Source organism: Alexandromys fortis, unplaced genomic scaffold, assembly GCF_014885135.2.
Source record: "Alexandromys fortis isolate MF-2015 unplaced genomic scaffold, M_Fortis_MF-2015_v1.1 scaffold_10, whole genome shotgun sequence".
In the NCBI taxonomy this organism is placed as follows: Eukaryota; Metazoa; Chordata; class Mammalia; order Rodentia; family Cricetidae; genus Alexandromys; species Alexandromys fortis.
Window position 1 is genome coordinate 12,303,087 of NW_026067895.1, and position 21,706 is coordinate 12,324,792.

Here is a 21,706-nt window from a genome sequence, read left to right on the forward strand (position 1 = left end):
TTTTAAATATAGTAAAAATAAATCTTTCTTTATGACAAAAACGTTCTCTTTAATTATAGCAAAAGGTGGCATAAGCTACTTAGAATCCTCAATGATGTCACCCCTGCCACAGCTGGAGAGAAGTCAGAGAAAATGGGGCTTTTCTTCAGAATAGCTACTCATTCCTTTTACATACAAGTAAAAACTTTGGCTGGTTTTTAAAATTTGTTTTCTTCTTATACTGCCTATATTCCCGCCAAATGTTTAATTTTTAAACTAATTTTGAAAATATGAATTTGACCAGTGTGAATACAGAAATAGGTACACACATGCATACTTCACAACATCCAGCTGTGGTTAGTTTATAAGTTCCAGAGGTCAGCTGTTTTAGTGACTAGGACTTGGCTAAATTTGTTTCTACCTCCATCGTATCAAAAGGAGAAACTTTATTCCTCACAGAAGCAAGGAGAGCATGTGGGAGGAAAGAAGAGGTCAACAGAGACAAAAACCCTGAAAATAGAGGGGCGTGGTCTGCTGACATGGGGTCCCATTGGGAAGCTGGTCAAAAACCACATCACCTATGGTTATTATCCAAGAAACTTAATATAAACAATACACCATCTAGAATATGCCAGAAAAGACTTGGGGATACAGCTGGTATATTCAATCAACATACTACATACTAATATTTAATTTTCTGAATTTGACTCATGATGAAACAAAAAAATTACATCTAAACCATAGGATTAGATAGCATTTTTTAAAGTATTATAGGAACTTAGAAGTTACATTTCTGTACTGTAATGTAAAAGATTATACTTTGTCCTACATGCACTACCTACCCAAAGGAAATGGGTATCTCTTATAAGGTACATTATTTCTTGCTATTAACAGAATGTAGTTGAACATTAGAATTCAACAGCCTTAACATTTAGTAGTTTAGAAAGCAACTATATGTTTCTTATTTTATTCTTTTAATAAAGTATCTTATATAAAGTGACTATATTTACAAATTTTGCAGCTTCTGAAATATCATAGAAACTTTGACCTTTATCTTTAGAACCAAATTATTCTAATAATGAGCTAACAATACTCATCTAAGGGTAGAAAGCAAGATAACTGCATCTTTCCACCTTTGTGTGTAATCTGTATTAATCAGATCAGATTATAAAGGATGAACAGATCCTATTTTTCCTAAAGGGAAACATTAATCGACAAATAAAAACAAATAATGTGCTGCCCTATTAACATCCAAATGTAATATTTGGCCTTTTACAGATGGGTTATTATCAATTAGGAATCACTTTAAGTTCAGTGAACCTAAGCTATGCATTTGACAGGTCTATAGTAACTTTTATTTAGAATAGCATCAAGCCAGTGTTGGGTGAATGACTAATAACCAAGATTTTATTTTAAGATGAATATATTTCAGAAGCTTAATCTTGTAAGAATTATGAATCAATTGTCTGCTATATTGTGAAAATTCTGAAAACATAAATGCCTAGAGGTTTTCATATACTTTAAGTGGAATTAAAAGTGCACTACAGAAAAGCAACAATTAACAATAACTCTATGTGGAAATTTACAATCCAAAATATCCTAAATTGGATATAATACAAATACTAAATGAAAATGTATGTTAATTACAGTTGAGAGTTCAAAGCAAGCGGGAGTCAGTAACTAAAAGAACTAGATAATTGTTGGACTTAGGCATATCTATAAGATTATTAAGAGCATCTTGATATATATAAATTAAAAATAAAATACACACATAAAAGTATTATATAAAATAATATAAAACTAAAATCAAAACACATTATAAAATACAAAAAGATGAATCATATCACTCTGGGGTACAACTTTTTAAAGAATTAGGAAGAAAAGAAAGCTACTCTTAATCTTAAAGATGAATGTAGGAAATTATAAAGTGACCCACATATTCTTCATTCAGTTAGAATGACATAAGAGAGAACCCTGTACTAATACATACACACTGATTGAATATTTGGGGACAAAAAGAGAAATCAATACAGTCTATGTATGAGTTTCAAATAGACATTTATGTTACTGTGAAAGGAACCCTAAAACACTAAAGATAGGGTCTGTCCCATTCTATTGTTTCTGATATTCATCTGCTCAGCAAATATTTAGTATGCATCCACTACTATGTACCAGCACTGTTCTAGGCACTAGGGCTGTGTCAGAAGACAAACCATAAAAGTCCTTATTCCTTTACATCTTTTACTAGGCAATAAATATTTATTGACTGTCTATGGTACTATTGCTGACATAATGCCACCAGGTTATCAAGACTAAAGCACTGCACGCAGCGTAACTAATTTAGCCATAGCTGGAACATAGTATTGTGTACCAAACATAGAAATTTCACTTGCATTTTAATTTGGATGATAATAGCATATAGAAATTAACTAATAAGGCTTGGTAGCAGAAAATAGCCTTTAAAATACACTGGAAGGGGCTGGGAACATACTGTGGTTAAGAGTGCTGGCTGCTCTCCTAGAGGACCAGGGTTCAGTTACCAGTACCCACATGGAAGATCAGAACTGTCTTCAGTTTCAGGGGATACAGTGTCCTCCTCTTGCCTCTCTGGGCACCAGGAATACATGTAGCACACAAATAAACATTCAGGCAAACAGTAAACATAAGCAACTCTTTTAAAAAAGATATACTCAGAGAATGGATATAAAACAAAATGTTGCTTCATCATCAAATGTATGAAACGAAGGGGAAACGGAGACAAGCTTGATTCTACTAGAAAGGGGTTATTTACTTAATTTGTATGTAATAATATTTTCTGAATTACTGTTAATATTTAAATGCATATGGAGAAATCAGAAATAACTTCCATACTGTATCACCAAGTAAAGTAATATTTATGTTCAAAGGTTACTATTAACATCCATTTTTAGAAGTTTGAATATGGATGCACACTAGATAATGTTTCCTAATTCCTTCCTAATGAGACTTATCTTTTCAGAAACTGACAATTCAAAGAACTAATCATCATAAAGGTGAACTCCTCAACCACAAAGAATCCTATAAAAATCTCAAATAATTCTTTATTATATTCTCATGACGGGTAATGGTAACAGTTCAGTAGTATTTAAAATGTGGGCAACAGAAGATATGTACTAAGTAGTATTTTATTTATTCCTTATTATTTTTATTTCTATATTTTACTTTATTATACATTATTTTGTATTTGTTTGTTCATTTACTTCAGCTGTTGGTGAAAATCCAATGAAAGTCAGGAGCATCATGACCTTCCTAAGGGAAAGACAATGCAAATATTTCCTGCGTTTAAGAAGCAGGCATCCGTAGAACTGACCCTGCTTGCTTCTGTTCACAAGCCATCTCTAGAATTATTCCTATTCCTAAAGACTGAACTATCCATGCAGTTTTGAATAAGGCTGACCATTTCATAGATGTAATAAGAATGAAAGAAGCCAGGAGACAAAGATTGTCACCACACAAGCAACATTTGTGTCCACTCTTCCTACATAATGAAACCCAGCTAGTAGGTTCAACCACATAGATTTTCTAAGTACACAATGAAAACAGAAAACCAGGGAAGACTATGTAATTGTGTTGTTTGAGCAGGGTCATTCATTCAGTTACTGACAATGAATTTTAATTCACAAGTTCTAACTGAAGAAAATTATTTTTTAAACATCACAAAATATCTCAAAAGTTTCGAACAAACAGAAATATTAAAAATTCTTAAACATACATTATTGTTCAGGAAAAAAAATCAATAAAGTTGGGTGGTTGAAGTTAAATTCAAACAACATGCTATATATTTCATATCACAACAGTGAAATAACAATTGACTTTCAGAGCCAATCTAGAAACCTGAAAATTTCAAACGAGCAACTACAAAATTCTATTTATTGTTAAAAATACTTATATGCCTGCACACGTCTGGTTGGAAGTGATAAGCATTTTCACGTGCTATTTTCAATATCCTAACTGGCAGACGCATCCTAATAGCATATGGTACACTAGCCTTTAGCCCACCCACAGACTCATTCCAGTAAGCAGGATCTACTTAAGATGAAGAGTGGAAAATTGTGTTCAAATTGTTTTTAAAAAGAGGTGACAAAATATATATCCTTATTTTAAAGTTTTTATCTATAATTTTCACCAAAATTATAGGTCTTCTGCAAATTGGCTAACATGCTTGTGTTTGCCAAGAAACCTCTCTTGAAAAAACAAATCAAAACACCTCCTCCAAAACCAAACATTAGAACATCAAAAAGAACTGTACTCCAGAATACAAATCTTAAATAGCTCAAAGTATAAATATATTTTTAAAAAAATCAGCGAGACATTTTCTATAAACTATATGATTATTAAAAATACTATAGCCTTTTTGAAAATTAATGAAATTTAATGAAAATATTTCAGTGATCTTAATTTTAAATCTTTTAGATATAAAAATATTACAAAAAATTAAGAAATAACAATAAATTATCCCTAAATTAAAAAAAAAACAGTTTTAAAGGAAATTTCTAATTCTTACCAAAATGTCATTAATACTAATTTAGCACATCTACCTACAACAGGCTTAAGTCATGGATCTACGGACATCCCCATACATTCAGAAATCACCTTCTAAAAATAACTGTAACAAACATTTTCATTTGCTCAACTCTGAACATCAATGAGAAGGTTTATTTCACACCACTTACCAGTGTTAGGGTGATGCTGTACCTGGTGACAGTGACAGCTCCAAGAAGTAATGAGGCCACTCTGCTTGCCTCAGGTACTAGCAACTTACAGCTTACACACAACTTCACTTTTGGCCCATTCTCACTTCTCTTCATTGTTTAGGACTTGAGTTCATCCATGACTGTGACCTGCCTACCTTACAGTCTTACCAGAAAATACATTTTAAATAGTTTCTCAGTGCTTTTGGTATTAGTGACTATGTCTTCACTTAAAGACTCATACCAATTATACGGTGGATACGGTTGCTTCTATGTCTCAGACATAAAGATGTGTATTACGAAATTTTACTTCAGAGGAAATAAATACGTAGCTGAAAATCTTTAAATTTCTAAAACCACTATAATTACATTTTAGAAATACATGGTGGCTTCTTGTCAATTTTCAATTTTGTTTATATAAACAAAAATACAAACACCCAGTAAAGCAGTAAACTGTGGTTCTGCTTTGGGATATCCCACTGTGTAAAATGGGCAGTAAATGGTTAGAGTCTGAAGAAGCTTGAGAAAGGAAGGTTAAGAAGCAAAATAAATAAGTAAATAAATAAAACAAGCACTTAGAGGCAAGCAACACATGCGGAACAAGCAAGAGATTAGTGTACACAAAGAGGCAACTTACATGGCTGTTGAGAAGAGAGCTTCTGTGAGTGGACAGACCGTCAGACTTTTGCAGCGTCTCAATCGCCATTTCAATCTGATAATAGATGTCATTAAGAAAAGGGCTCAAGACAAGATAGTAATAAAAGGCTGACCAGAGAATTTTTGATCGATTCTTAAAGTCTAATTCATTCTTCAATGACGGCTAATGAATAGCTATCACTAAATGTGTTTTCCCCAGCTTTCCCATCCCTAGAGAATGAAATATAATATGCACATTAATAATAAGCTCAATTATAATAGTAAACCTTTCTGAACACTTTGTAATTTATATTCAGTTTGGAGATCCAAGGATCAAGAACCCCGGTAGATTGTTCTAGTTATAAAAATTTATTTTTACTTGCATAGTTCAAGATGTGGGATATTGGTCCCTCTTTAAATAGCCTCAGTCCTAATACATATTTAATACTTGTTCCATTCTGTCACAAAATAAAAATCACAAAACAGAATCTGAGTTTAATACGCATTAGTATTTTAATGCAGGTTACAAAACCCTTCATTACACCTAAAAGCTAGTAAATCTACACACCCCTCTTCCACTCTTGCATTAAAATTTGGAAGGGAAAGGTCAGTCAGGGGAGCATCCGGATGTAACGATGGTCTCTACATTATATTTTAGGACATGATGATGAAGCAGAAATATTAGAATTAACAGCAGAATAAAGAGTAAAAGAGAAAATAATTCAGAGCAAATAAAAAAAGGCCAAGAACAGAATCAGTTACATTCGATGTAATCCCAGCACACCAAGGGCAATCATAAAAGTCTTCTTAAGCAACAGCATCCAGGAACAAACCTGAGGCACTCTGATGACCTTGCATGTAAGAGAACTGTCCTGCCGTGCTGGCAGCTACTGCACATCCTACTGAACAGGGCCTAAATAGCATGCATTTGGAAACCGAGTGATGCTAACGCTAGCTAATTAAAAATATCATTATGTAATTTGAGAAGATGAATTTCATTATTTATAACACTATGAATGCATCAACAATTCAGTATAAGCAGTTATCAATTCATAAAAAGTGCAACAATTTATTCTATAGTTAGCTGTTTTTGAGAACATAAAACTAGGCAAAGTGGCTTTTTTCCATTTTCTCCACCAGCTGAGATGCTAACAGAGTTAATATTAAACTAGAAAATAAAAAAAGTGATCCTGTGTATGTTAAAAAATGATTACATTTACGAATACACAATGTAAATGTAAGGAGTAAATATTTTTTTGCTAAAATGCTTAACTAAAGCAGTTTAGTATCATATCTCATAAAAGGGATCAGTAAGTTTTCTTGTTTTCAAAGGGAAAGACAGCATAAGATAGCTGAAAACATTCATGTAACAAGAATTTCTCAGAAGAATTTGCTCAAAATTGTACTTTGCCAAAATGCACACAATTTCTTTAAAGTCTGAGAGTAGAAATTTTGAGCTTAAACTGCATTTTAATAAACAAATGCAAAATGCGCCATAATTTTAAATTTTATAGGATTAATTGAAAGGTAAAAATTACCAGAATTCTAACAGCTGAATCACACTTAGGAACAAATCCTTTCAAGGGGTTTGTGAGGCGGCAGTTTTAGGCAGATCAGCCAGCATTACTGACATGGCTACCAATGGTGGCACCTGATTTCCAGCGGATGCCCTACAGGGTCAGGTTGTCAGGAAATGAGTCATTCCTCTCTGACTATTTTCTGGTTTTGTCTGATTTTCTGTGCAGGTTGAAGATTGCTCCCAGCCCTTCTACACAGCTATATAAGGTCCCCTCAAGCCAGTTAGCAAGGAACTCTGTTGGAAAGGAGGCGAGATGGCCAGTGGAAACATAGGTCCAAACACATCCACCAGGACAGATAGACGGGCTGTCGAGGTGGTACTGGTCCTTCAGAATACAACTTCTGAGAACATGATCAAAGCTGTGAACCCTGTATTCAGACAGACTTATTTAAGAAGTTATAAACCTGTACAATTTTTTTTCATTGTTTAATTTTCCCTGAATTTAAAATTTATATTAAAAGATATATATTCCCTTGTGAAAAGCTTGAGGGGAAATATTGGAGGAAGCAAGAGCTGAAGTAAATTAGGGAGCAAAACAGCACAGGGTGTGCTCATAGTAGAGAAAGGGAAATGAAGGCAGCACACACACACGCAAACACAAACACACACAACAACACACACGCACCAACACACACACACACACACAAACTCCTATGAGTGAAACTGAGAAAAGTCATTAATATCTTGAGAGACAATCTATGACTGTTTGAAAGACAGTTTCAGATCAAGGCAGGAAGTGGGTTGTGATTAGAACACTGGGTTTTGTTAGTCGTGGGCTAGTCATACCTTTCAAATGTTAATGAACTGAACAGAAACATTAAGCTCGACGAACATGGAAAGCTACATTCATATTCCCAATTTCTAACACATCATGACAGGGAAACTGAACATTTTCTTTATATTGTGACATTAAAAAAAAAAAGGGCAGGGCACAGTTAGAGAACCAAACCTATCTGAGCAAGCAGTTAAGACTGGTTTACAAGGATCCCAATCAGAGAAACTAGTCTCCAACAGAAGACACGGGCATAGATAGTCTGCCACCCCCGTTAGTTTTATTGTGATTGACTCAATTGGCGCGCAAAGAGAAGTTTTATAAAATAGTGTATTTGGATTGGGGTACCTGGAAGATTAGGGTTGGGGGATTTATGCACATACAGGTGTGACTTGCCTTCTTCATCAAACATGGAATTCTCAAAATACATGACTCCATTGAACACTTAAATGGGTTTTCCCTTGATTAGGAAAAGGAACCATTAGAAGCCTGGAACACTTGTCAAAAGCTACACTGGTTTATTTGTTTCCAGGATAGAAAACTGAATGGTCGCTGTAATGGAAATCCTTGACTATTAACTGACTGTACTGAGAAGCACCTGGGATAGTCAAGTGCCCCTCTAGGGTTTCTGTGAGGCTGTTAACAGAGGAATAGCCAAGGAAGAGACAAACCTGAAATGTACAGGCATTCTATAGTTTGAGAGTCCAGACAGAATAAAAGAGAACTGAGAAAGCTTCCACTAACACAGGCAATCTTTCTTTCCTGTTCACTATGAGGAAGATTGTTCAAACACACTCTCCCACACACGATCAAATACCAACATGCACACAGAAAGGCAGGCATGGCTGCACACCTGCCTGTCACTCCAGTGCTGTCAGGACTGGAGACCCGAGGATTACTGGGTTTGCTGCTGCCAGGCTAGCTGCACACTCAATGAGAAACTGTTTCTAAGAAATAAGGCAAGAGAATGATAGAGCAGGGCACCCAGTGGCATTCTCCAGCCTCTGTGGGAATAAGAGGCACTCACACTTGAAAACACACGTGTGTATATACCATACATATGAACCAACACAAACCCACACACATACATACACACCCATATCACCACCATCACCACCACCAGCAGCACCAAACAACAACAATAATGACAACAACAGAATTGAAACACCAAAACAAAAGAGGCTATGCATTTTCATTCGGAAAATAGGATGCGTGAGCTCATCTAAAGAATTGGCCGGACCCTACCCATTCTAAGGCTCAAGAATAAGAATGCTTCAACTCCTTGAAAGGTCTGAGGAGACAACTCCAGTGCCCTTGCTGCACAGGACTTCCTAGGAAAGAAGTTTGGCTTTTATTCAGTCCTCTGGGCATTCTGAAGCTACTATAGCCAGAGTACAAGAGACCCAGGATGGTATCAGACCTTGATGCTCCCACATGAGGCTAGCTTTGCAGTCATACTAAATGCAAGAGTTCCAAAGTCATGGAGGATTCTAACCAAATTTCAACCAGACCTGGGAAGTCAGACAAATGTGTAGCAGGGTCAGAATCACTACAGGTAGCTCGAGGGGACAAATTATGTGTAGCTCGAGGGGATGGAGAAGATGGAATGGGGACCCCGAGAGTATGCTATTCTAGGACCATGAAACATCTACAGAAGAAAGCTTCCAGACAATGAGTACAACTAATTTCAAAACAAAACAAAAACACAAAAACAAAAATGTGGTGATGGCAAGGAGCAAGGTTGTAGGGTCAAGGTTACTTTTGAGCTTACCTCACCATACAGGTGCTCAAGATGATGGATATGGGAGCTACGGGACTTGATGCTTGCCATGCTGGGTTTCAGATTTGTTCGGGTGCTATCCCTATTTTCTGTGCTCTCACTTGTGCAACTGCATGCAGAAAGCAGTACATTTTTTAACTTCAGCATTCGGTCATGCAAAGAGTTTGCCTTTAGCTTCAGAGCCATTAAACTTGGACTTTTGAGCAATCTTAGAACTATTGACTTTGGAGACTTTTGTGGATAGAGTAACTGCATTTCACATTATGAGGCAGCCGTGAGCTTTTGGGGAACAGGGACAGAATGTAATAATTTGATTATAAAATGTCTCCAGAGGTTCAAGTGCTGATTTCTTGGTTGTCAGCTACTGGGCTTATTTGAAAAGTGGAAATGTGAAGGAACAGAATGTAAAGAAAAGGAAAGTATTCATTCTTAAAGGTGTTAAGTGGCTTTGATTGCCTATTCTTTTGCTTCCTGGCCATCATGAGGTAATTTCCTCAGCCATAAGCTTCTGGCATCACAGGACCAGGAGACAGCAGGCTCAAACTGTAAGTTATAATAAATCTCCCCTTGTTCTCTATCTCCTTTTCTTTCAAGTGTTTGTCACAGCAACAATAATTTGACTTATACAGTAATGAATTAGTAGAAATGACTATGTGGTGGGCTGGAGAGGAGGATGGGGGTGAGCACAGATGGTGGGGGGCAAGGATGGAGAGGAAAAACAATGAAAGAGAAGTCTTGGTAGAGAGAGCCACTATGGGGTTAGGGAGAAACCTGGTAGGGAAATTCCCACAAATCCACAAGGATGACCCCCAGCTAAGACTCCTAGCAATAGTGGACAGCATGGCCTTCCCCTGCAAACAGATCGGTGGATACCCTACCTCTCATCATAGAGCCTTCAGTCAATAAATGATGGAGCCAGATGGAGAGACCAACAATCAAGCACCAGGTTGAGCTCTGCGAACCCCATCAAAGAGAGGGGGAAGGGAATAAATGCGCAAGGGAGGTAAGATCATGATGGAGAAATCTAGAGAAAGCTGAAACAAGCTTATGAAAACTCATGAACTCTAGATCGATAGATGTGGAGTCTCCCTGGGGTCAAACTAGGTCCTCCATATATGGGAGACAGTGGTGAAGCTTGGACTTTCTATGGAGCCTCTAGCAATGGGACCAGGATCTATCCCTGGTACATGAGTTAGCTTGTTAGAGCCCATTCCCTATGGTGGGATGCCATGTTCAGCTTTAATGCAGAGGGGGGGAGGGGCGTGGTCTTACCCCAACTTAATGTGCCATACTTTGTTGACTCCCCATGGGAGCCCTTACCCATTGGAAGGAGTGGATGGGGGTGGGGTTGAAGAAGAGGCAAAGGGGGGCAGAAGAGAGAACTGTGATTGGAATATAAAATAAAAAAAATGACCATGTGGCAATAAGTATAATTACAAGTGGTTATTTTAGTTCAAGAAAAAAAACAATGCATGAACTTTGTAAAATGGAAAATACATTTAAAAATATATCAAATGTGCAAAGGTCACAGACTAGAGCAATAAGTGAATATTCTGTGATTTCTCAGGAATTGGCATTTGACAATTAGAAGTAGGGAGATACAGTATTTTCATCCAGGAGAAATAATAATGAATTCAACATTGTTCCTACAAAGATTCACTAACACCTTAAGGGAGAACTTGAGGAGGGCACAGTATTATCTCATGAGAGAGAGAACTAACAAAGATGCAGCTCAAAGCTCAGGCTGAAAACATTTTCAGCACCAAAACTACACTGCCTTCCTGGAGTCCTGAATAAGGTGGCAGTCTCCAAGCATGCAGAGCCACGCTAAGTCACTTCCAACAACAACAACAACAACAACAACAAACCAATATCCCAAAAGGAACTTCAGAGAAAAGTCCCCCCAGGTCTTGACTGAAAGAAGACCAGAGAGAAGAGGGGCCAATGGTGCTTGGATGTTATGAAAAAAAAAAAAACCTGCATTTTTATTCTTTGTTCATATTCAAAAGGAGACTGATAACCCATTCTCTAAAATAGTGCATAGTATCAATGAAATGGAAGTGACGTTCCACCGGCACTGTTCTCTGCTGTCATTATCACTCTTACTGCCTCTAACAAAGAAGAATGCCTCGAATGGGATGGCATCTTAGTTTGCTAAGCTGCTACCACACCTAAGTGCTCTCTCTACTCAGTGGTTGAGGTTAGAGGAGACTGAAACCCCCTGAGAGGGTGGTTGGAGGAAAATACTCATTTGCAGAATGAATGGATAGACAGAATGGGGTGCTACAAAGCAATTGTGACTGTTATTGGAGAACCCTGCTATTAAGGTTACAGTCACCATGTCCGGATAGCTCTCTGAGAGAGGTACAATACGGAGGACTCCCTTTATAAACAGGGCCTCCTCTTCTCCACTTACTCACCTTATTTGGAGATTGTCTCTAAGCTCAGATGCCTGACCTTATGTGAAGATGAGCCTGCACAGAGCACCATGCAAAAGCTATATGACTCGGTACCTAAGTTCTGATCTTTCCTCTTGCCTTATGACAATTAGGTGCTATGACATGACCAATCAGCCCTTCTTGTCTATATCCCTGAGAACCCTTACGTACCTCACCCCTGGAACAATAAAATGAGCTGTCTCCCGGAAGTTCTTTCCACCTTACTCACTGCTTCTGCTCCCTTAGCCCTTGTGGGCCAGTAACCAACGGGTAGCCAACGACCTCCAAGGAAAAGAAGGCCCATAACTATGTTTTAGAGAATATGAAAAGTCTTCAGTTTCTTCTACAAATCTTCAGTAAAATAGGGCTGGAGAGCTGGCCTAGTAGTAAGAGCATAAGCTGCTCTTGCAGAAGATTTGACTTCCGTTCCCAGCACTCAAACCAGACAGCTCAGGATCATTCATAACTCTGTTTCCCAGGGATCTGATGCCCTCTTCTGACACCGATGGGAACCATGAACATACTTGGTACATCAACTATATGCAAGCAAAATATTATATACATAAAGTCAAATAAATGACTCTAAAATATTCAGGAAAATAAATGCTTCTGGTATAAGTAAATGAGAGACTAGAACACAGTGCTTATTTTGGAGCAACCATAATGCCAAGAAAGTAAGTGTCTACTGGACAACAAAAATAAAAGAGATGGTGTTTTAGATAATTCATACAGGATGCAAAAAAAGGATCCCTCTGACATGTATTTACATACATATTCATGTACATCCAAGTAAATGTGTTAACATGTTCATGAACAACTGAACAATTATATCATCCCATTTATGATTACTTTCTTTATAAGTCAAGGCATATCCTCGTGACTCTCAGATGGATTTTTCAGCCTTTTTTTATTTGATTTTTACAACCATCTCATAAAATAGGATAAGCATATTTCCATGGACTATGTTTATTTGCTCATATGAAAACTATGGCTCTCAGGAACTGAGGGACTGTCTTGAGATTGTGTGGCCACTGAATTTGATTGGAATCCAAGAACTTATTACTCTAAATTCAAACTATTTTTCTTTATATTTGTGAATTTATGTTGATTATCAACTTGACAGGATCTAAAAACCAAATGGAAGACAAGCCCTAGGCATGTCTATAGGGGATGATCTCAACCAGGTTAGCCCCTTGGCATGCCTATAGGGAATTATCTAGATCAGGCTAGCCTCTGGGCATGCCTTTGAAGGATCATCTAGATCCTTCAATGGAGGTTGGAGACTCTATAACCATGAGGAGTACCTCATGGCTTGAGGTAATGGACTGAGTGAAAAGAGAAGGTGGATCCTGAGTGAGTATGTACATCTCCATTTGCTTCCTGATTCTGGGTGCAATATGATCAGCTACCTCAAGTTCCTGCCATTATCGCTGCCCTGGCATGATGGACTGTGAGTCATAACGAAGCCCTCCTTCCCAAACTGCCTTTTAAGCTTCCGAATGCTCCAAGTAAAGAGTAATGTGCTGTTTGATGGCAGGTGGAGTAAGAATCTTTGAGATAGAAAGGTGGGCTGGAGCTGATTCAGGAGTGAAGAGTACTGTCTGCTTTTCTACAGGACCCTGGCTCAATTCCCAGCACCACATGGCAGCTTACCACTGTCTGTAACTCCAGTGTCATGGAATTTGACAACCTCACACAGACATACATGTAGGCAAAACACCAATACATATAAAATTAAGCAATTTTTTTTTTAAAAAAAGGATACTTGAGAGAAAGGGGAACAGGAGATTCCCAGATCATGAGATTTCAGAGGTTGGAAGGACCATATTGGGTAGACTAGAAACCATTCAGGTTATATGTTTAAAAAGAATCTGACTGTATTTTGCTTTAGTAGAGAAACCTTAAGCAGAGATAAATTTAAAATGAAAGGCTAATATGTTTTGGGTAAGAAATTTTAAGGTAGGATAGAATTCAGTTTGAGGCATGGTAATTATTCAGCATACTTAACCTCTGCTGACAGTGAGAAAGCCCTGCGGGGCTGGAGAGATGGCGTAGAATTCAAAAGTAGACTGCTATTGCAGACAACCTCACTTCAGTTCTTAGAGCCCACAGTAAGAAGCTTTAAATCGTAAGTCTAGCTCCAGGAGGATCTGACTTCTCTGGCCTCTGTGGAAACCTGAACTCATGTACATACACACCCACACACAAACCATCTACATACACATAATCAAAAGTAGAAAAAAATAAATCTCAAAAAACTAAAGCTACAAGAGGGCAGAGAGGTCTTTTTTAAGTGTGAAGCTTGTCAGGAAGAACTCAAACTGGTTTAAAATTGAGCCAAGGCATGCGATAAAACAAAGACGCTGTAATGATGAAAAGAAACTAGCCTCCAAGCACTGGGGCAATAGCAGAGGTAACTGAGGATGAGACCCACCAATCAAAGGCTAGAACTTGTGAAAATGCAAATGCATTTGATAAGATCAGGACTAAACTCAGAAAGACTCTGAAGGGGCTCCCTGACCATAGAAAGTGTTCCCTTGGGGTCAGCACACAAAGGCTGATACAGCTAGGTTCCAGCCAAAGTCAGCAGCAGAACACAGTAGCATCTTCTACATGGTAGTGGTTTGCCTGGCATGAAAGATGTAAGGATGAGGGAGCCAACAAGTCTTGTACCATTGTTCCAGATATCTATTGATTACAAAATGTATGGCAGGGTCAGACTCCCTTTAGAGGGGCCCGAAGAAAGCACTGGGTAAAGATGTAAAAGCAGAGCTTAAGGTGCCATGGACAATCAGAAACTGGAGGTGCCAGCACCAGGGAATGTCTGCCAGGAGTAGAGGATGCCCAACATGGTGGCTACGTGTTTAAAGAGAGTAAACGGAGAAGAAAACAAGCATGGCTCTGCAAATGATATAGGAGCTTTGATTTCAGTCATATGCGTGCCCACACTGGCACAAAGACAGTCATATGTGAGGGCATACTGATATGCACTCATGAACACAAGTCCTGGGTATCAACATAAAGGCATGTCTCACAGAAACTTAAAAGTTTTAGATGCCTTGCATGAAGTAGTTAAATCATCATCAGTTTAGGTCAAGTGATTAAGTATTTTCTAAATGTCTATGCTGAGTCTTTTTTTTTTCCTCCTTCAAGAGGCCTGAGAAATGCACAAAGGACTACCTACCTTTAACCCAGGTAACTGCAGTGCTGACCATAGTATTGCTTTTAAAACTGTAACATTAGGGAAAATGTTAATCGATATTCAATACTGATAAGATATTAAAAGGAAGCCTAACTGAGAGGTGATGTGGGAGTGTCATATATCAATCTGTTGATTTCATTGGTTAAGCAATAAAGAAACTCCTTGGCCCTGATAGGTTAAAACATAGGTGGGAGGAGTAAACAGAATAGGATGCTGGGAGGAAGAGGAAGTGAGCTCAGACCCGACAGCTCTGCTCTCTGGAGCAGAGATGCCAGGCTCCGCTCTCCCAGGCAGCTCTGACCCAGGATGGATGTAGGCTAGAATCTTCCTGGTAAGTGCACCTTGGGGTGCTTACACTGATTATTAGAAATGGGCTAGTCCAGGTGCGAGAGTTAGCAGAGAAGAGGCTAGATAGAAATGGGCCAAGCAGTCTTTAAACGAATACAGTTTGTGTGTTGTTATTTCGGGCATAAGCTAGCAGGCAGCTGGGGTGCTGGGGATGCAGCCCCGCTGCTCCTATTTCAACAGAGAGGGATTCAAAATAGGCTGTTGATTTAACTTTTTTTTTAAAAAAAAAAAAAGCCTGAAGTTGTCCAGAACACATCCACACAGTTTTACTTTACATCTTGTTTCAAAAACAATCAAGGGTGACAAAATGACCACTACAGGTAAGCACTTAGAACAAACAGATTTTAGGGTTTACAAACAGTGTAATATATAAAATCTTCCAATTCTATTCATTGATAGTTTTAAATGACTTTAGAGAATTTGTAAAATTTATGAACACATGTTTGGTGGTTTGAACAGATATGGTCCCCACAGACTCAGGTCTTTGAATGCCTGGCCTACAGAAAGTGGCACTATTAGGAGCTATGGCCTTGTTGAGTAGGTGTGGTCATGTTGGAGGAAGTGTATTACTAGAAGCAAGCTCTGAGGTCTCATATAAGCTCAAGCAAGGCCTAGTGTGTCAGTTCACTTCTGCTCCCTGGAGATCAAGATGTAGAACTCTCAGCTCTTTCTCCAGAACCACATCTGCTTGCATGACACCCACCATGATGAAAATGAACTAAATTTCTCAACTGTGAGTTAGTCACAATTAAAATTTTTCCTGTATAAGAGTTGCCATGTCATGATGCCTCTTTACAGCAATAAAAACAAACCCCTAACTAAGACACATGTTTGACCTGAAAGGTGATATTATTTTATTATTATTACCTGAAGTTCTTCTGAAAGTATTTAGGAGAAAAAGAAGAAAATATTTGGATCAGAAATCTATATAAATCAGATGTTTTCTGATAACAGTTGGTGTTTAAATTTAGATGGTGGACTGGAACCAAAGCATTGTCTTTGTTGGGCGTGATTACTCTGTGAACTTACAGCTTCACCTTCTATGAGGCTGATATATATTCAGTTTATGATGATATGGCCACTAGAAAAGCCAGGGGCTAGAACTGCCCTTTAGGATCCTGCTGAGTTAGCATTAAGCGATAGAGTTAAAGATCAAGCTTATATTTGAAAATGGACCTAGCCTTTTCTAGTTTATTCTAAGTGGTAAGAACATCTTCACTATTGTATATAGTCTATATAATCCCTGCAATAGCAGTGATTACTATAATTTGTTAGGACTGAAAATTCTGGGCCCTCTGCCAGCAGTCACTAAGTCAGAACTCTGGGAACAGGGCTCAGGGATGCTCCCTAGAGTACATACTCACATTTGAGGACTGCTTCACTAAATTGCAGTCAAAGGTTGTTTTTCCCCTTTGCCAGAATCAGAGTGTCACTATTACCGAAGCAGCATAAACAGGCAAGTGCTCTATTTAAAAAGAGACTTTGAAGTCTAAGTATTATTTGATTTTTGTGCCTTTCTAAAGCAACTTTGAACTTACATTAGCAAAATTACTAGAAGACAATCAGGATTTTGGTGACTCAAAAATTAATCAAATAAAAATTTTAAAAAATTAACATCCTAATTTTAAAATAATGAGGTGATAAAACTAACCAGATATACTTAAAAAAAAAACCCGAGATGTTAGCTTTAGATTTTTAACTCTAGTCTTAAAGGACAAGCTTTCAGTGACAGAGCCAGTTCCATGGACATATTCTAAGGAAACACACACCAGGTCATTAAATTCACGGTTGATGAGAGCAGCTAATAATTATTCAGAGGTTCATGGAGAGAAACTTGTAGGATTGTTCAGAGGTAGTACACAGTTTTATGCATGTGACCCTACCTTAATTCCAGGACACACACACACATGTTTCTGTGAAATGATACAAATATGGAATAAGAGGATAATTCAAACTCAGATACATGAATACAAACACATAACATTCACTCAAGGCAAAATTTTGGGTACAAATAGTTTTAAGTCTGTAATTAAATTTAGACCTCATTTCATTCTCAAAACTTCCAAAAGTCTAATCAAGGACTTTCTGAAACTTGGGATCTAGGTTTAATATTAATCTTAATACCTCAGAGTCAATCACTTTTTATTTGTTTGTTTTCAAAACAAGGTTTCTCTATAGCTTTGATGTCTGTCCTAGAACTAGCTCTTGTAGACCAGGCTGGCCTCAAACTCACAGAGATATGCCTGCCTCTGCCTCATGACTGCTGGGATTAAAGGCGTGCGCCATCACCACCTGGCTGAGACAATCCCTTTTTAAGTGTAAACTATAACTTTGTTCTGATTATATTTGCTAACACTACTTACATCTAGGAACTATTAATCCCAGAATTTGAAGCTACCTCACTAAATCTCTTAAATGGTTTCATCAAATTCTCTGTAATTTATCAGATACCACCACATCAACTCAAATTCTAATTTTTCAATTTCTCTTTCATTTTCATGTTTTGTTGCAATCTCTTGATTTTTGCATCTTTCTTGTACTTTTGAAAACATATTAAGGAAATCACATTATCTACGTGTACCTAGATTTATATATGTATAAATCTAGCATCCAGGGCTCTGAAGCCAGAAGATCAATAACCTGAGGCCACCTTGGCTATACAATAAGTATATTAAGAGAAGAGTGATCTTATCTTTCTTTCTTATAAGACGAATGGAAAACTCATTAAATCTACACCAAAAAGTTTGAAAATGAATGTGTAAAATTATTTCTAATAATCTGCGAATATATAACAAACCTTCTAGCCTATGAAATTTACTGCAGTTATAATCGAATCCAAGCTACAGAAGGAAAATATAACAGAATAAAGGAGCTACTTCTGCGGATGGCAAACACAACTGTAACTATTACACAGCAAGTGTATCGCACTCCATGTTGTGGAAGCTGAACTCATAAACATGAGCACATGAGAAAATCCTGCTCTCTGCAGCACTAATTATTCACGTGTGTGCTGCGTTTCTCCCCCAAATCAGGAAGAAGTATTAAGCTTTATGGGTCGGACATTGACTTAAGTGTTATAAAAAAGTTTGTTTTAATATATCACCAATGTATTTCACACTATAGCTATATACCAAATTTTTATGAATGAAATATTAAGTTAGTATTCAACTAGTAGATTTGAAGTTTTATTTATAAACTGAAGGAATATCAAGACAAAACAATACAACCAGCCACAAGGGACACAACTTACTTTACTATTTACCAGTGCTAATAAACTTTTTGATTTAGAGTTTATACAAAATAAAAGGTAGCTATTTCTGGAATATTGCAATAGACTTATTTTGTCTGAAATGCAGCTACAATATGAAATACCTCCCTCTCCAAATAAACTAGTCATAACTGTAACATCTTTAAAAATTCGGGGGCTTCTGTTTCTTTAAGAGACCAGAGGTTGTCATTTCATTTGTCTTCTGGTTTATCCAGATCTCTGGGAGTGGAATGGCCTAAGCCCTAAGTGTAGAATTACTGCCTCTGCCTCATGTGCTGGAAGAGGGAGCTGCTGGGTGGAACGCAGAAGCATGGATGGAGACTACACGCATGTCAAAGTCCCCTTTAATTAAAAACTAAAACGAGGTCCCAGAGCCTTCAGTCATTTTATGATTTTGTGCTGGAAGCAGAAGATTCCTAGTATTCCATCTGAAAATTTCACTTAAAAGCTCAGTTTGGTCTTAGCAAAAGAGAAATGCTTCTGCTCATATAAGTACTGCTTTCTTAAACATGCTAGCTGGGACGTTACATCATTTTAATACAGTAAGAAATCTGACTTATATACAATTATACATATTCCCAACTTTAAAATTATTTTCTCCCCAGCTTACCATTACAGAAGACAAATCATTGTTTTATGTAACTATAAAGCTATAGCTCAAAGACCAATAGTAAGATAGACAAATCAGCTATTTTTAACCTAATTATTTTTATAAATGTAAGAAAGCCATCGATACACACGGTATGAAAAACGTTCTCTATGTCATCATTAGAGGTAAAAGAAATTAAAAATTATTTTGTTTCCATTTGTGTGAAAAAATAAACTCTTCTGCTTGTATACTTATGGGAGATTTCTAGAATGAACGCTAAAGACTTAGAAGTAGTGACTGCTTCTGAGAAGACAAAAAGGCCAGGGAGAGAGGAAGACATACCATGCTTGTTATTTGACCTATTCAATGTACAATTTAAGAATGGCTGAGTAATTCATATAAAAATTAACAAAATTTGAAATAAAACAAATGGCCATTACTATAACATCCACAAGGGACTAAGAAGGCAAGTGGTTTTCTGCGCAGTTCAAAATACTTACTCGTTTAGAAAGAGCATACGTTACATGGACTCATGAACACTTAAAGCACAGGAAAAAGAAATAAAAACACCTAAAATTCTAAAATGAATCAGATTTCTCTACATTATATAAAGTAAGCTAAGTTTTATTCACATCAAATAGTTAAGGTATATTTTACATTAATTAGAAGAGATATTATAATCAACATATTTTATTTACCTTTTTTGGCAGAATCTAATTATACTAAAAACTTTTAAATGTATGTCATTATTATTACATATAGGTCCTAAATTTAATTTTATAGCACAGCCTCAAAATGCCTAATGCAATATTATTTATTTATGAAGAACAAAAATAACTAAATAAGAAATACAAATAATATTTTGCTTAACAGAGGACTGAGTAAAGGTTCTTAAATCATATTGCCATTTATTGTCAAGGAAAGTATAAGATATACTATGCTGTTGTGAGCACAAAAATATCACTGCAGTCACAAGTTTTTGCTTTGTATATGAAAATTGTTTCATTTTCAAAGTTCTTAAATTCTATGAATGAGGATGCTATCAAAATAAGCAAACAAACAAGCCAAGAATTTCCAATAAAATGAATGGAAGAGAGTGACACAGTCAGAGGGAAGGAGTGTGATGAGTCCAGACTCATGACAGTCACCAACTCCCATACCTTACGGTCTGTGACACAGCAACAACAGATCCCTAACTTCAGTCGAATTAAATCTAAAAACACTTATTTACATCACTACTTAGCTAAACTCATATCTAATGGTGATCCAACAAAACTGTTAATATTTCTTAAAAATCTTAGTATCAGCATAAAATGTCTTATGTATGTATTTTATAATATATATGTACATATAGATATATACATATATAATTTATAAAGATATAGGTTCTTTATGTTCTTTTTGGGTTGTTTTGTTTTGTTTTTAGTGACAGGGTTTCTCTGTAGCTGTGGAGCCTGTCCTGGAACTAGTTCTTGTAGACCAGGCTGACCTCGAACTTTCAGAGATCTGCCTGCCTCTGCCTCCCGAGTGCTGGGATTAAAGGCGTGTGGCAACACCACCCGGCAAGATATGGGTTCTTAATGACCACATGATATAACAGGTAAAACGAAAAGTAGTGTTGTCATCAAATAGGAATACTAATAGTTTGCCACATAATATATTCATAATATAAAATTCATTACCTTTATAGCAAGCCAAATATGAAATATTAAATCACCTTAATAAAGCTTTTTTCATCTAAAGTTATAAAGTTAAAGCAAATAACACTTGAAATAAAAATTCTGCAGATAATCCAGATGACTGTAGTAGAGCAAAGATGATTCCGATAAGATGTTTTAGGCTAGGCATCAAAGTATTCCAGGAAATGATCTTTGATTTTTCTCCACTGGAGTTTTTATGTAAAATCACAAACCTTCTTCCATAGCATGCCATAAGAGGCTGTTTGCACATTAAGCTTCTGAGGACACGGTGTTCTTCCTAACAATTTTGAGTGCAAATATTTCTGTACAGACACAAGTGAACTGCGTAAGAGCACATCTGAGGACGGAGGTAGGATACTCCCAGCCTGCAAGTGAGTTATGGTGCTCAGCTGTGTTCCCAGGGACCTTAATCAGTTTCCTATCAACTGAATGAGGTGAGCTGGTGGCGCCACAGCACTTCAAGCTCTGCTCGTCAGCAATGCCAGGCTGACTAGGGCTGCCTCTTGTTTATCATAAATGTTCATCAGATACCAGATGTCCCTTATTTAAGATACAATCTATCAGAACACTTGTGTACTTTCTTTTAACAAAAGAAGTGAGGTGTGTGTGGGCGTGTATATGTGTGCATGTCCACATATGGAGGTAAGAGGGCAACTTCTGAGAGTCAATTTTCTCTTTCTCCATG

General features: G+C 37.1%; 1 protein-coding gene across 1 annotated transcript in view; it reads right to left on the reverse strand.

Moving 5' to 3' along the window:
* Positions 1-21,706, reverse strand: part of Rfx3 (regulatory factor X3) — a 258,666-nt gene that overhangs the window by 70,047 nt on the left and 166,913 nt on the right. The window contains exon 6 of the mRNA XM_050159633.1: positions 5,347-5,421. Coding sequence (XP_050015590.1) covers positions 5,347-5,421 — 75 coding nt within the window. The remainder of the gene's footprint in view (positions 1-5,346; positions 5,422-21,706) is intronic.